The sequence below is a fragment of the Pelophylax lessonae genome (genome assembly GCF_965119305.1).
Source record: "Pelophylax lessonae genome assembly, chromosome: 6".
Taxonomy (NCBI): domain Eukaryota; kingdom Metazoa; phylum Chordata; class Amphibia; order Anura; family Ranidae; genus Pelophylax; species Pelophylax lessonae.
In genome coordinates this window covers 208130168-208145467 of record NC_138773.1, presented here as the reverse complement: position 1 = coordinate 208145467, position 15300 = coordinate 208130168, and the positions used below count along the sequence as shown (strand labels likewise).

At 40.0% G+C, this 15300-nt stretch overlaps 1 protein-coding gene across 2 annotated transcripts in view; it reads right to left on the bottom strand.

The window, feature by feature from the left end:
• Positions 1-15300, bottom strand: part of VPS8 (VPS8 subunit of CORVET complex) — a 424969-nt gene that overhangs the window by 299592 nt on the left and 110077 nt on the right. For both annotated transcript variants that reach the window (XM_082262330.1, XM_082262329.1), the window contains 3 exons: positions 8995-9084; positions 7131-7177; positions 3574-3796 (listed from right to left, as the gene is read on the bottom strand). In XM_082262330.1, coding sequence (XP_082118456.1) covers positions 3574-3796; positions 7131-7177; positions 8995-9084 — 360 coding nt within the window. The remainder of the gene's footprint in view (positions 1-3573; positions 3797-7130; positions 7178-8994; positions 9085-15300) is intronic.

Here is a 15300-nt window from a genome sequence, read left to right as displayed (position 1 = left end):
GGAAACCTTCAACACACACTCTTTGGGCCTGCAAGGATTTAGTAAGTTTGATAAAATGTTGTAAGCCTACTTGCTCATAGCAGATTTGGATATTGCTTGATCACGTAGCATGGTTGTTAAAACTGTTTTTATTTCTTTTTTGTTTAACTTATGTACTAACATACCTGGTTGGCTTTCATCCTTTTCTCTTTTCTTTTTGTATGTCTCAATATAAACATTAATAAAAAATGTCAATTATAAAAAAAAAGAATTTATTAAGTTTTTGGAAATCTAAATCCTCCTTAAAAGCTCAAATTGCAGGTATTAAAAAGGATGGGTGCCAGTGTAAATCATACATAGACAAAGGTACCTACGTTCTATGAAAATGGAGAAGGAAACGGATTGAGGCTAATGTGGACTTTCATGGTACCATACAAATGCTTGACTATTTAATTTGTTAAAAAAAAATTTTATTCAAAAACATAGTCCAGTAAAACAAACATATATCTAAAAGATACCTATAGCTTCTATAAAATCATTTTACAGATGGAGTGACCTTTAGGATGATACTCATAGTCAATTTCCGCAAATACCATCTGAATGTTGAACACTGGAGCTTATAGTACACTATTAGAAAGCTGTAGACACATTTAATGCTGTAAAGTAGGACAATGACAATAGTTAATTTAGGTTGTACATAAAGAATAAAGCTGAAAATAATATTGAGGTGCCAGTCCATGCATGCTTTCGTACCCGGGGAGGGGCCATCCACAGGGAGCTACAGGGCAAACGTCTGTCACGGCGAATGCGAGAATCCCAACCCAAAAGGGGGGCATGCAGTCCCTTATCTAACAAATAATACCTTTAAAAATATGAACAAAGAAATTGTCACTAAGAAACAGAAAACATTTATCTTAGATAAAATGGCCTTCTCAGAAGGCTATGCGTATAAATTGAAAGGGAGAAACACAACCAGAAATTCTGGCAGACACAAAACTCCACATATGCACCATCAAAGAGATGACACTACAGAATCGGATTCATCTACTACTGCTTGGTTTCCTCACAGGTTACTTCACGATTTCTGAATTCGCATCAATACAGGCACGCCTTCCCAAACGTTCACGTAATCAGGGTGGTGGGTATATACCTACAGATATTGATTTAAAAAAGCACGTACTAATGTGTCGCCTCGTCTGGGGGAATTTGAGGTTATCAATGGCCAGTTGATATGGCCAGTTTAGGCCAGTACCACATAATTTACTGAATAAAGGCACTACAACTGTACCGGCCAAAACAAAGCTCCCTATGGCAACAAGGGTTTTTTTAGACCCCGCTCTGGCCCTGTCAGAGGTCAAAGTTCAGAGTGATCTAAACATGTATGTGGTGTGGTCATCTCAGACATCAATAGCACCAACCACCCAGAACATAATTAATCTAACAGAATTTCCTTTAAACAATGGCCCAAGAGTCCATTCTTCAGATGGGCCTCAGCTTTTGTCCAACACAAGAAATTGATGTAATGGAGACAATCAAACATCTTTATTTGTTTGCACATAATCTCACCTATAAGTTCATGTTTGATCCTAAAGGGAAAGAAAAGAAAATGGAGAAAGAAATCTCTGAACAAATTAAGAATTTTACCATGAAAGACTTAAGAGCCCTTAGGGACCTGATGTTATTACACAATGAGGGAGCGGTTGAACTTGATCCCCCACTCGAGTCGACACTAAACACTTCTGAACCTGAGTCACACAAGGTGCAAACTTTTAAACCTAAATCATGTCACTTCCCTGAACTATTGCTCTGTCCAAATGTATGGATGTTTTTATAGCAAACTATTAAGAAAATAGAAACGATCATTGGCAATCTTCCCTCCCCCACCTCAAATTTATCTGCCCTCTTAAGACAGTCTGATATTGTTATTAAGCCATCAGACAAGGGTGACCCACCCACAGTACCAACAAATGTGCCACGATGTTTTAAATAACAAACAGCGGCATCGCCATATTGATCCACAAACCGTTACATCATTTGAAAGATAATTTAGAGAACTTTATACACTGGCATTTCTGTCATATATCAAACTGATAATTTTCCTCTCCCAAAGCAAAGTGGAGGAAGCGCTGGTGACCACCACTTATTGGAATGTGAAGGTAAGCATCCTTGATGTCGACAGAGGCAATAAAATCTCCCTGATGCAGGGATGCCACCACTGTGTGAATGGATTCCACCCTTAACTCCTGCACCCGCACAAAGCAGTTGAGCGACTTGAGCTCCAGGATTGGACGCACCTTGTCTTCCTTCTGGGAACTGTAAACTGGTTTGAGCAGAAACCCTGAAAACTTTTTGAAGTCGGAAACTAAGACAATCACCACTTGAAGCAACAGGTCTTGTACTGCCCCAAACAGACCCAGTAAACGGTCCAGGGAAAGGCGCAGGTTGGAAAGAAAGAACCTTGCCGGGGGATAAGAGTGAAGCTCAATCTTGTAGCCAGACCGAATGAATTCATGGACCCACTTGTCTTGTACCAGGGAAGTCCACGGGACCGGAAAAAAAACGAAGACGCCCCCACCCCCCGATATGGGTGGGGGGTACACCATGCTAAATGAGCCTTGTCCTCGGGTCTGGAGAAGACTGCTCTTGACTTGCCAGACCAGGTTCATTTGGATCCTCCAGAAGAGGCCCTGAAAGGCTTTGAGCCCTTGTCAGTAAACCCTGATGAACGAAAAAAAAGTATGAGCCGAGAAGGAGGGCCAACGTCTACGATGAGGTTCCTTGCCCTTAGTAGCCTGCGGAAGAAAAGTACTCTTTCCCCCTGTGAGACCTTTAATGATGTCATCCATGGTATCCCCTTAAAAGGGGAGATAAGTCAAGGCCTTTTTAGAAGTCTGGTCCACAGACCAGCATTTAAGCCAAAAGACACTGCCGAAACAGCCGAGTCACTAGGGGAGCCGTATCCAAAGAGGCATCACAGATAAACTGCAGCCCCTGGACCAGCTGGGTCTGCCAGCTTCTCCCTTCAGGTCATGGCATAAAAGTTCAGCCCACTCAGTCAGAGTTTGTGACACCAGGGCAATGGTTAATACTGGTCTCAGTGCCAAACCAGCCAGAGTGTACATATTGCAGGTCACAGCCTCCACCTTCTTGTCAGCTGGATCCTTAAATGCCGGGGACTCTTCAACCGGGATCATGGTGGGAGAGGTGAGGAAAGCTACTCACTATATCAGGAACCAGGCAGGCACTGCTCCAGACAGAACCCCTCGCCATCAAAATGGGGGGGGGGCTGTTGGCCAGGAGGAACGCTGCGACTCGGCCCGAGACCCGGTCGTGTGCGAGGCATTCAACCCGCAGGCCAGCCCCTGTCCAGTGGGGCTATGTCGCGGCCGACCTAGCGTGGAGCTGAGGTCTGCGTGCGCTCGCTGCCCAGACTGGGGTGACCACTAGATCTAGACAATTTCATTGTTATATACATGCTGCAGGGTATAAAAACACTTAAGAAGAAAATAAATCCCTGAGAAATTAAGTCATATATATATATATATATATATATATATAAGGGGTGATCAGTATGTAGAACATGGTAAGAAATACCTGCTGTATGTCAAGGCTGGTGATGTCCATGTGCACTATACAAGCCTCCAAACTTTCCATTAAACCCCGATCCTGAAAATGGAGCAGCAGATCCTTCATGATGTGAGTAGTAAGACCTGGTAGCTGGTCCCGGAGAAGATAAGGCTCTAAACACTCCAAGAATACACCTTTAGCTACACAGTTTTCACAGAGTTTGTGATACATCTGACTAAAGAGGATATCCCTGCATAGATAAAGAAATTAGTTAGCATAACCTAACAGAAAAACCTACCAATGATAAATATGTTAAGGCTTTAGCACTGGGACAAAACAAGCAAAATATTACTACTCAACGCATAATATTAGTTGTTAGTATTATGCTTTATTTAAATGTCATATAGTCATGCTTAATTGAATGTTGGAGTTTTACTTTAACTTTAAAATATTACTGAAAATCTCTCCCTTTGCAACTTAAGACATTTTTGCTGTTGAGGATGTAAATTTCTCCCAATGTTATCTGAGTTTTGAGAACATTTTTGTTTGCAGGATATTTTGCTATTCTGAAAAATTCATTCTTGAGTGTGCTTTCCTGTTGTATATACCCCGTTTCCCTGAAAATAAGCCCTACCCCAAAAATAAGACATAGCATGATTTTCAGGGATGGCTGCAAAATAAGCCCTACCCCGAAAATAAGCCCTAGTAAAATCCTTGATCTCAGCTCCTCCCTCTGCAGTATTCAGAGAGGGAAAGTAGAGCTCCAGAGGGTCACGTGAGCGCCCGGCGGCGCTGTAAATAAGGTATTTTCCACAATAAAGTTGACAAAATTAATTACATAATTTTACAATGACTTTATCCAAGGTTTATTTTTGGGAATGAATAAACATAAGCATTGGACAGCATTGTCATAATGCTGATTTCTGAGCTGACGGGGAGAGAACTTTTTTTTTTAACATTTAATTGTTTTATTCTAGGCTTTTTAGAACATAGAGAGGGCTAAATGACACAGCACAAGCACTGTGCTGTCTATCATGCTTTAAAGGATCAGGATATTTATTTTAGGGTTACAATCATTTGAAGATAGTCATTGTACATACCGTAAATAAGACATCCCCTGAAAATAAGCCCTAGCGTGGTTTTTGAAGCCAAAATTAATATAAGACCCGGTCTTATTTTCGGGGAAACACGGTATATCTGTTTCCTTTATGTAAAGGCATATTTTAAAGGGTCTCTTGCTGACGATTATGGTAAAGTACTTTTTCCTGTTATGCATGATTCTATTTTCATTATATGTAGAATATGACATGTATAGACTGGAAATATATCCTGTTTTGTATACTGTATATAAGAGCCAAAGACTGAAATTAAAATTGAGTAACCCATTCACTATGTTCTTGGGTGTGAGTTACTTCCAGGGCCCTGAAGTCTAGACGTGTGGAATGGAAAGCTATGCTGGCAAAGGTTAGTAGAGACTACGTAGACAGATACAATAGAAGGAGATAAATCCCTTAGATACAGTTGCAGTTCTGGGATAATCTTTTAGTTATACTGAAGTAATATATAAGGAAATTTGGATATGTACCTTGTTATATATCAGGTATAGTGTTCTTTTATTAGTCCTATTAGTATATTACCATTATCACAGTTTTTCCACACACCCACTGAAGTTTCAGCCCTCTCAAAATGACATTTCACCCACATCCTGTTATTAGACATGTAGCACAATAAATATTTATTCATTTTAGATTAATACTAGTTCGCATCGCAAGAGCAGTGCTATCTATGTTAGATTTATTGCATAGTTTTTGATTATCAATCTATATCTTCAATTAAATAGGTTTTCTGCTTTTAGATAACTTTATTTTACTGGCAATTCCTACTTAGACTTTTCCAAAAACCTGCAAAATGTTGTGATCTCCTGTCATCACCACATTTTCTATTCTCAGAATTGAATTGCTCTAGATACAATATTCAACACTGCAGAATGCAAGCCTTTGAAATACAATAAAACACACCTATAAAATAGGAAAGTTACAATCCAAAGACAAAGCAATTTAGAAGACACATAAAAGACAATATTAGGCAATCTAAAAGTGAAAAACCTCTCTACATCTAGCAAGTGCTAAAATATTTGTTGATAAGTAATTGAAGTACTTTATAATAGAACTTTATTTATGGTGATGACATTTTTATGAAACTAGACAGAACTAGCTGTCAGAAGGCAATCCAGGATTGCTTAGAAAAAAATCATGACACACATAAAACGGGTTCTTGAAGTCATTTGATACACACGTGTAAAAGTCGACCCCTTAAACTGTTGATCAGAAACAGTTTCTTCTGCAAGGTGATGGATTCATCGGACTTGTGACTACAAAGCTGTCATTCCTACTCATTGCCCTGGAGACAACCTTTCCCATTTTTATGGTAAAAATTGCTCAGATGGCTAAGCAGATAACGGTGACATTCCCCTTCAAGTCACTATCTTTATTCCATTAGCATTGACATTTCAATGCATCTAAGACAATCTACTCCCCGGGGTTCACACAAAGGACACACGTCCTACTGCCTTCCCATGGACAAGTTTTAACTCTTAATGTATACACTGCGGGTGAAAGATGGGAGTTCACAGTTCTAATGATAACTTGTGAATTTCTATCACGGCATAGTCAGTCTCATCAAAACCTTCGAAGATGATGACTGAATATCATAAGCTCTGTCATGCTGCAGCTTACAAAATGTGTCTATTGTTTAGTGCCACTAAAACATAATCTGTTTTTTACTCCATGCATTCCAATCCATCTATTATGTATGTGCCCTGAACTCCGCTTCTGTGCAAGAGCTTCTTGTTCAAACAAATGTCACTGCTGCTTCCTCTCCCTATACAAGGTGACCAGTTGGGTGTCTGCTCCCATGCAGTTTAAGCAGATTTGCCGTTTCCAGCCTATCCCTGCCACTACATGCTCCCATAATGTGACTGACAGCAGATTCAAATTATTCTTCACAATCTGTGCTCCGCTGCACCTCTTAGGCATTGTTATACTGTGGGGTGCAGGGGTAGGTATAGTAAAGAATAGGAAATTTACAATTCCATAAAAATCAACACAATTTTAAATATTGTAAGTATAATTATAGTAAAATGTTAATCTCTGCCCCAGCTGCCCCCCCAAATTAAAAACAATATATTTTTAACACATAAATTAATGCAAAGGGAACAGTCAGAGACGTAGTTTCCCTGCAGGCACACATCACTGGGAAGTAGCAGGAAGAACCCACCTACATCTGTGGGTGTGAGAATATCACAGCTATTGTTTTTATTCTCTTTACACAGACATTAGGGAGCTTAAAATTTGGTTTTATCTTGTTTTGGACAAATAAGCAATATACCTGAATGAAAATAATTAGAGCTTAGAGCTCAGCTTTAAAACTATTGTACGGGGGAAAATATATTTAAAGCTTTGAATACACCAATATACTGTTCATTATCCTCAATCAACAGTACAAAACAATCAACAATACAAAAATCATATATTCAGATTAAAAAATATATATAGAATTTCACACTGAGTGAATAAACAACTTACGTGCGTTGCATAAGCAGGCAATAATCAACTAAGACTGGTACTGTGTCCTAGCAAAAAAACATATTAACAATAATTAATCATCTTAACATTTCAAGGAGCTCTCCTCTTTGAAAAAAAAAAAAAAAAAAAACAGCCAGAAATGTCTTTGGAGAAACAAAAAACCCAGGGGAGGATTTAGCCCTCTAGCCTCAACCTTTATCTTAATTATGAGTTTTGAGAGGACCTGGTCATACATGTCCAGTAATCATGACCTCTCCTAATGAAAATGAGGCTATACTACGGTCTCATTTATTTCATGAAATATTGCCAACAGTATTTAGCAATCTTTCTTTTAAGTGAACCCGACAGTTATAAAAGTGACCAAACAAGGTCATTGGGTGTGAGGGATCCATCCGGATTTAAGAAATAAGGCCTTGATTCTGCCTTTCAGACCCTCCTTTGCTTTGGATCTAGACACCCATGCCAGATAGCACAGACATGTAATGCTGGCTGTGCTGTAGTTGAGCAATACGGTACAACTGGACTAAACATTGTGCCTGTCTGTGAATGGACAAATTAAGGTCATCATTCTGCTCTCTCCTCCTATTAGTATCAGGCAGACCACAGTGTGCAATACATTATTACATTGCCATTCATCTCTCAGAATGATTGCTGTTGTACTGAGCATTATATAGGAGGTGTATTGTATATACACTATATTACCAAAAGTATTGCGACGCCTGCTTTTACACTCACATTAACTTTAATGGCATCCCAGTGTTGGTCTGTAGGGTTCAATATTGAGTTGGCCCACCCTTTGCAGCTATAACAGCTTCCACTCTTCTGGGAAGGCTGTCCACAAGGTTTAGGAGTGTGCAAGACAGGCCTTCTCTCCAACATCAGTGCCTAAACTCACAAATGCGCTTCTGGAAGAATGTTCAAACATTCCCATACACTCTTAAACCTTGTGGACAGCCTTCCCAGAAGAGTGGAAGCTGGTATAGCTGCAAATGGTGGGCCAACTCAAGTTCCCCCACCCCAAACAGGTTCATGTGCATGCAAAGGCAGACGTCCCAATACTTTTAGTAATATAGTGTGTGTGTGTGTATATATATATATATATACATATATACACATACACACAATATTATATATAATATTATATATACACACAATATTATATATATATATATATATATATATATATATATATATATATATATATATATATATATACATACATACACACACACAAATACACATATACATACACATATACATACACACACACATTGTATACATAAACATAAATTAGAAAATGAGAGAGAGAGTGCAAGAGTTAACAGCAGTAATGAAAAATATATGTAAAGCCCAGCTAAACCCAGCCAATGTATTCGTGATACATCTTATCTTATTTTCATCCTTATTTAACTGATAAGTACTGTGGCAAGGATTAAAATGCCCTGTGCTGCAACAACCTAGATAGTCAGTTTCTTACACAGAGCAGCAGTCAAGCTCTCCCATGGTCCAAAAACCCCCCTCCCGACAGTGGGTAGGGTGGTCAGAAAGCTGGAGAGCTGGGCTGTAGCTTTGTGTGAGAAATGCAGTCCAACTTTCTAGATTGCTGCAGCACTTATTGGTTAAAAGAAAAATGCTAAAAGAACATCAGATATATTATATGTAGCCTGGATGAATTACAGTAATAAAAAAATCATGCAAGTTCAGTTTGGCTTTAATTATTTTTCATTTAATCCATAGCTGGATTAAATGTGTTTTTATATCTGCCTGAAGTTCATCTTTAAAAAATCCAGTTTTAGAAAGTAGTTTTAAATCCATTTTTTCTGTTCTCGGAGTGAAAATTCCTTTAGTCACCCAGCTTCCTTACCTGGAAATGCTGTTCCATGACCTGGATTTTGCCTTGCTCTGGACATTTCCTCAATGCTTTGTCAGTATACTGCAGCAGGATTTCAACTATCTGAAATAAGTGAGAAAGCAAAAATTGAAGGCGTTTTTGACAAAACTGCATCATGGGTCACCATCCTTAACTAGACACATGAACATAACATGTACAGGATCATTCAAATCTGTGCAAAAATTGACAATAACCTCAAAATAGCAATGACCCATACATAAACAAGGATCAGACTTCAGTTCACTGTAGCCAATTCACTGAAGCACTCATTTACTGCATATTATTTAAAGTTGAACTCCAGAAAAACGAAAACTGCTTGTTTAGGGGAATTGGTAATGCACTTTTTACTTACCCAATCCTCCACTTTTGCAGGCTGCTCTATGCTGATAGACCGATTCCCACAGCCCTATCTCCCATGCACTCTGGTGGTCTAAGGCCCTCTAATGTCATCAAGACTGATGCAAGGACCATAGCCCTGCACTAGACATGAGGACAGTCCATCGCTGAATCATGGGAAGCACTGCCTTTAAGATTATAAGAGGAGGTCTACCATCCCCTAGACAAAAACAAGCAATTAATTATTGCAGTGCGAATGCAGCCCTTCTACAAGGGAGAAGTTTCAGTTTTACTGGAGTTACCCTTTTTAAAGGGCCAATCACAGGAAAAAAGACGCTGCTATCAACAATAAAGTGCAGACACCTCAAGGTGTCTGCATTTACATGCAGCAATCTACAGTCCCTGTCACTAAGTTTAAGAACCCAGGGTGTTCTATTTGGGTATTCAGCACTTTCTGTTAATGTAAATGCTTACTCATCCAAACCGGTCTAATGCACATACTCATTGGCCAATCAGTAATCTTTAGAATGACGGGCAACTAGGAATGTGTAGAAGGTGGAAGAAATGAGGCAAACATTGGCACTACAAGCTGCTGCACTTACATAGTTAAATAGTTGGAAAGGCTGAAAAAAAAAGAGACCAGTCAATCGGGTTCAACCTGAGTGTGTGTGTGCTCATGTCACTGCCCTTTCCAATATCTTTGCTAAGAAACACATCTAAAGCTTTTTGATTTTATCTACATTCCTAGCTGATACCACCAAATGTGGAAGGGAGTTCCACATCCATAGTGCTGTAACAGCAAAAAACTCCTTACAGTCCCAGTTTAAGCTTGAACAGCTTTTTTTCCAACTTCATTGTCTGGATGCAGGTCTTCTTTAAAGACCTTAGGTTAACCACTTGCTTACTGGGCACATATACCTCCTTCCTGCCCAGGCCAATTTTCAGCTTTTAGCGCTGTCACACTTTGAATGACAATTGCGTGGTCATGCTACACTATACCCATATGAATTTTTTTAATCATTTTTTTTCACACAAATAGAGCTTTCTTCTGGTGAAATTAAATCACTGCAGTTTTTTTTTCTTTTGCAAAACAAACAAAAAAATACGAAAACTTTAAAAAAAAAAAAAAAAAAAAAAAAAAAAAAAAAGGGTTTTATAGTTTGGTATAACATTTTCCAAACAGGTAATTTTTCTCTTTCATTGATGTGCGCTGATGAGGCTGCACTGATAGGTGGCACTGTTGATAAGGCACTGATTAGCAGTGATCTGCCCTTTACTCCGATCTTAGATCAACCGGTATTTTAGGCCTGCGCTGTAGCCATAGTTCAGCTATAGCGCGGGCGTAAAGTGGTTAAACAGTTTTCTCCCAATGCTAGAGTCCCCATTTAAAGATTTGTATATTGTGATCATATTGCTCTTTTGTGTCTCTTCTGCAGGGAGAATAATGCTGGCCATACATCATACAAAAAATTGTTCAAACGCATTTACGCAAAACGAACACTTGGCCGTATGCGCAGACGATCGTGCTATCATGTAATGACCGAATTTTGATTTTTGATCTATAAATCATTCAATGGACATAAATGAATCAGTTTTTCGTTCATTTTGTCACATATACCTAGTGCAAACAGTTTGGGCGAGAAACACATTAACCTCTCAATTTATCATTCGTTCAGCAGAATTTTCCAAACTGCTCCTTCGATTTTACAGCTCGGAAAAGTTAAACCTGATTTTCTATTTGTGCCCATTAATTGGACGGAAAACGAACAAACGGACCAAATGACAGATATGCGAATGATTTTCCGGCTAGTGTATGGCCAGCATAAGTTTAATGTTTGTACTCTTTCCTCAACTGAGGTTCTCCAACCTCCTTGTTAGTTTTGTTGCCCTTGTCTAGACTCTCTCCAACCCTCCTGAGGATTGGTGACCAGAACTGAATGGCATACTCATGATGTGACTGAACCAAAGTTTTTTTTTTTTTTTTTTTCGTGAGAAATGCCACCTTAGCGCAGCGATAAAGCCTTATAAACCTTTTAAAGGTAACTACCCCATATAGAAAGACGTATTGAAAAAATATTATTAAAGTTAGTTAGTTTGCTCTGTGGACAATAGTGAAATTGCTATAAACGCATGGCTTTAAAAGAACACTAATGTGCATGGGAAAATAGAATTGTGAGGACTCTTTAAGGCAGAACATCCAGCTCTGCTGCAAACATATAGCCTTTACCAACCAATCAATTCTAGTACTATTTTTTAGATTTTCATCTCTGGTGATTCTTGCCATTTTACTGATTCTTGTTGGAATTTGTTTACAGATTTTACCTTCCTATATAATTTACTGCTCAATACATATTTATTCTTTCTAATATCTCAGCTCCCTATACAAACTGTTCTTCATGTATAGTTGTATACAGTTATTGGTACCAATAACTATCTGTCAAAGAGCAAATCGCAGCTAAAAAGTGACAACCCATGAGTAAACAGTTCATGCTCGTTGGCAACCTTGCAACCGTGCTAAAGCAAGTATTCCAATATTCAAATTTCCTAATCCGTGTTCTCTGTATTCAACTGAAGCCACAGCACACAGTGTTACATTGTCAGAGTGGTGCTTTCTTTCTAAAGCCTGTGTTGTGCAACTTCCTTTCACTCTGCTTCCTATATCTGTATTCAGATTAAAAATTACAAAACAGATTTGACTCTGAGAAATGCCTTGAGTCATCAACAAGTATGTAGTGGGTATGTTTGGGAATACTGTACCTGCATTACAAATGGTATGCAAAACAGAGTCCCAGACCACCCATCAAAATGGTGCGAGATAGACTAGTTCACTGGTGCCTGAGTGAAAAACCGACTTGTGCAGGTAAGGATAGCTGCCTAGTTTCAAACAAAGTTCACTTATTCTTCCCACCCCCACCTTCACCATTGTGATTAAGTAGTGCACCATCTTCAGATGGATATTTAACTCATATTCGTGCCTATGGCCTCTAGTGTTTGTTTACATCCTGCAGGCTGCTCTTCAGTGTGCTGGTTACGCGTGCACAATGGCTTCTCATAGGGTTCAATAGGACCACCTCCCAAGGAAGGAGATTGTCCCAGAGATTGATATCCAATGGTTTTCTTACAAACTATAACCCCATAACATCTAGTGCCCATTATGGATTCAGATCAACCAGAGTTCAATGCTATAGACAATTTTATTTCTCATATATTTGATAACAAAAGAAAAACAGTTTCTTTCACCGAGGAGGTGCTGAAATTTTTGCCAGATGAAAATGTGGGGCTGTTACAAAGATGAGATAGCCCACACGTTTTTGAATCCACAAGGACGTCTTCTACTCACTGAACTGCATCACACATTCATTTTAGCACAAAGTGTATTTTAAAACTTTCTCACAACCAGATCTGGTATTTACTAAAGCTGACCTACTAATGCAGACTCTGTAATCTGGATAAAGCAGAGCTCAAGCATTGTTTACACCTATACTAATAGCCTAACATAGCTCAATAGCATGTTTTTTACTTACAGTCCTTAAACTCATACCCATGTGGAAATATTAAAATAAGGACCTTCATTTGACACAGGACTGCTTTGAAGGACTGCTTTGAAGGACAAAAAGTTTATTTCTGGGGCTATTCTTGGTCAGTCATGAAGAAGTAATAATGGGTTTGGGCACAGGCACAGAAAGGACTCAGCAGAACAGACACAAACAAATGTAAGTATTTCATTTAGGATATCAGATGATCCGCAGAATAAAAGCCCCTTACTGCATGCTGCTTGATTTTTTCTTACATTCACTGTAATATGATGTACCATTTAATTTTGTTCTTTAGTTTGTTTGTTTGGCGCTTCTGTTGAGTGCCCTGTTTGTATGTACCATGAGCTTTATATCCTTCAATAAAAAGAATTTAAATAAAAGCCTCTTACCCCTGGAAAGCTCTATACCAAATTTCAATCAGAGAGAGGCAGCCTGATCACAAGTAGTTTACCCTATGCTCTTTATAAAGAAAAATGGGAATTTTGTACTTACCGTAAAATCTATTTCTTTGAGTTCGTCAACGGACACAGCGCTCCATAAATCATAACTAGTGGGTTATATTGCCTCCTCCAGAAGTAGGACTAGGCAGAACAAAAATCACCTGGCTACGCCCATGGGCCGTCCCCAGCTGGTATATAACCCCCCCTCTGCTCTAGGTAATCAGTTTAGTAGCAAGCAGTATTAGAAGTATCAGAACTCCATAGAGGGGTGGGTGCTTGGTCCATCGATGAACTCACAACAAAAATCCCATTTTCTCTATTGTTCATCAACAGACACAGCGCTCCATAAACTAGTGGGACGTCCAAAACCAGTGCCAAAAGGAAAATGAGGGGTGGGGAAAATAACCCAAGGCCAAACAAAACAGCCCTTAACCAGGACACAGGAGCCTTAACTGGGTCATAGGAGCCCGGTCTGAAAAATTAGGGTTTAAAGAAAAAAACACCCCTCAAGAGGGAACAGCCCCTCTTAAACAGCAGCCTGCAAAACTTTGCAGCCAAAAGAAACACCCGCATATGCCAAAATATCTACCCTATAGAATTTTGTGAAGGTAAGCAAGGGAGACCAACTGGCCACCTTGCAAACATGCGATATTGAAGCCTGATGATGGAAGGCCCAAGAAGCACTCAGCGCCCAAGTAGAATGCGTCACAACAGGGAAAGGTGGAACCTGACCTTTAATGGAATAGGCCTGAGTCACCGTCTGTCTGATCCATCTGGAGATGGTAGCCAAAGAAGTGGCCAGCCCTTTTCTTGGTCCAAAAAAAAAGCGAGTCTGACCTCCGAAAGGATTCAGTAGCTGCCAGATACACCCGAATCGCACAAACCCCATCCAAGGTATGCAAAGCAAATTCCTTGGGATGAGCGGGCTTGGGACACAGGAATGTCCTCATTCAAATGGAAGTCAGAGACAACTTTGGGCAAGAATGATGGACAGGGACGAAGAACCATTTTATCCCTTTGGACCACCAAATAGGGAATGAGACAGGATAATGCTGCCTACTCCAATACTCTGTGGGCCGAGGTAATAGCCACCAAGAATGTCACCTTTTGTAGGCAAGGGAATCTCCAGAATATTCTCAAATGGAGGTTTCTGGAGAACAGAAAGTACTAAATGTAAATCCCATGGCGGTAAGAGAGACCGTACAGGTGGAGCCACATGTCGAACCCCTGAATGAAGGTATGAACTAAAGAGTGCAAGGCTAGGGCTCCCTGAAAGAAGACAGCCAAGGCAGACACCTGGCCCTTGGATGGTACTCAGGGCCAGCTTCTGATCAATGCCCTATTGAAGAAACCTTAAGATCTGAGCCACAGAAAAGTCAGAGGATGAGCGCCAATCGACTCACACCAAGAAATGTATGCTTTCCAAGTACGATGATATATCTTGCTGGAAGACAACTTCCTCGCCTTCACCATAGTAGGGATCACTGATCCAGAGAAACCTCTATCCCTCAGTACCTGGCTTTCAATAGCTAAGCCATTAAAATCATCGCCTGTAAAGCAGGATGGTAGATTAGCTCTTGGGACAACTGGTTTTCTCTGAGAGGAAGCCCCCAAGGGACGTTTACAGCCACCAGGATGATTGGAAGATCCTCGCTCTTGTTTCCTCGCAGGGACTGCGGAAGAATCCTGAGCCGAGGGTGATCCTGGCCTTACGAGGCCCTTGGACGCCTACAGAACCCCGTGATCACGCCAAAAACCTCAGTATCCTGTGGAGCCGAACCTGCTAAAGGAGCTGCATGTAGGACTGTGCAAAGAGAACAGTCTTGAAGGTGGATACCACCATACTCAGAACCTGTATGCAAATCGGGAGAGAGAACTGTCTGTGTCACAGCAGCAGATGAATAACGGCCTGTGGTTCCTGAAATTTGTCCAGAGGAAGGACCACCCTGGTCATAATTAAAATCAGA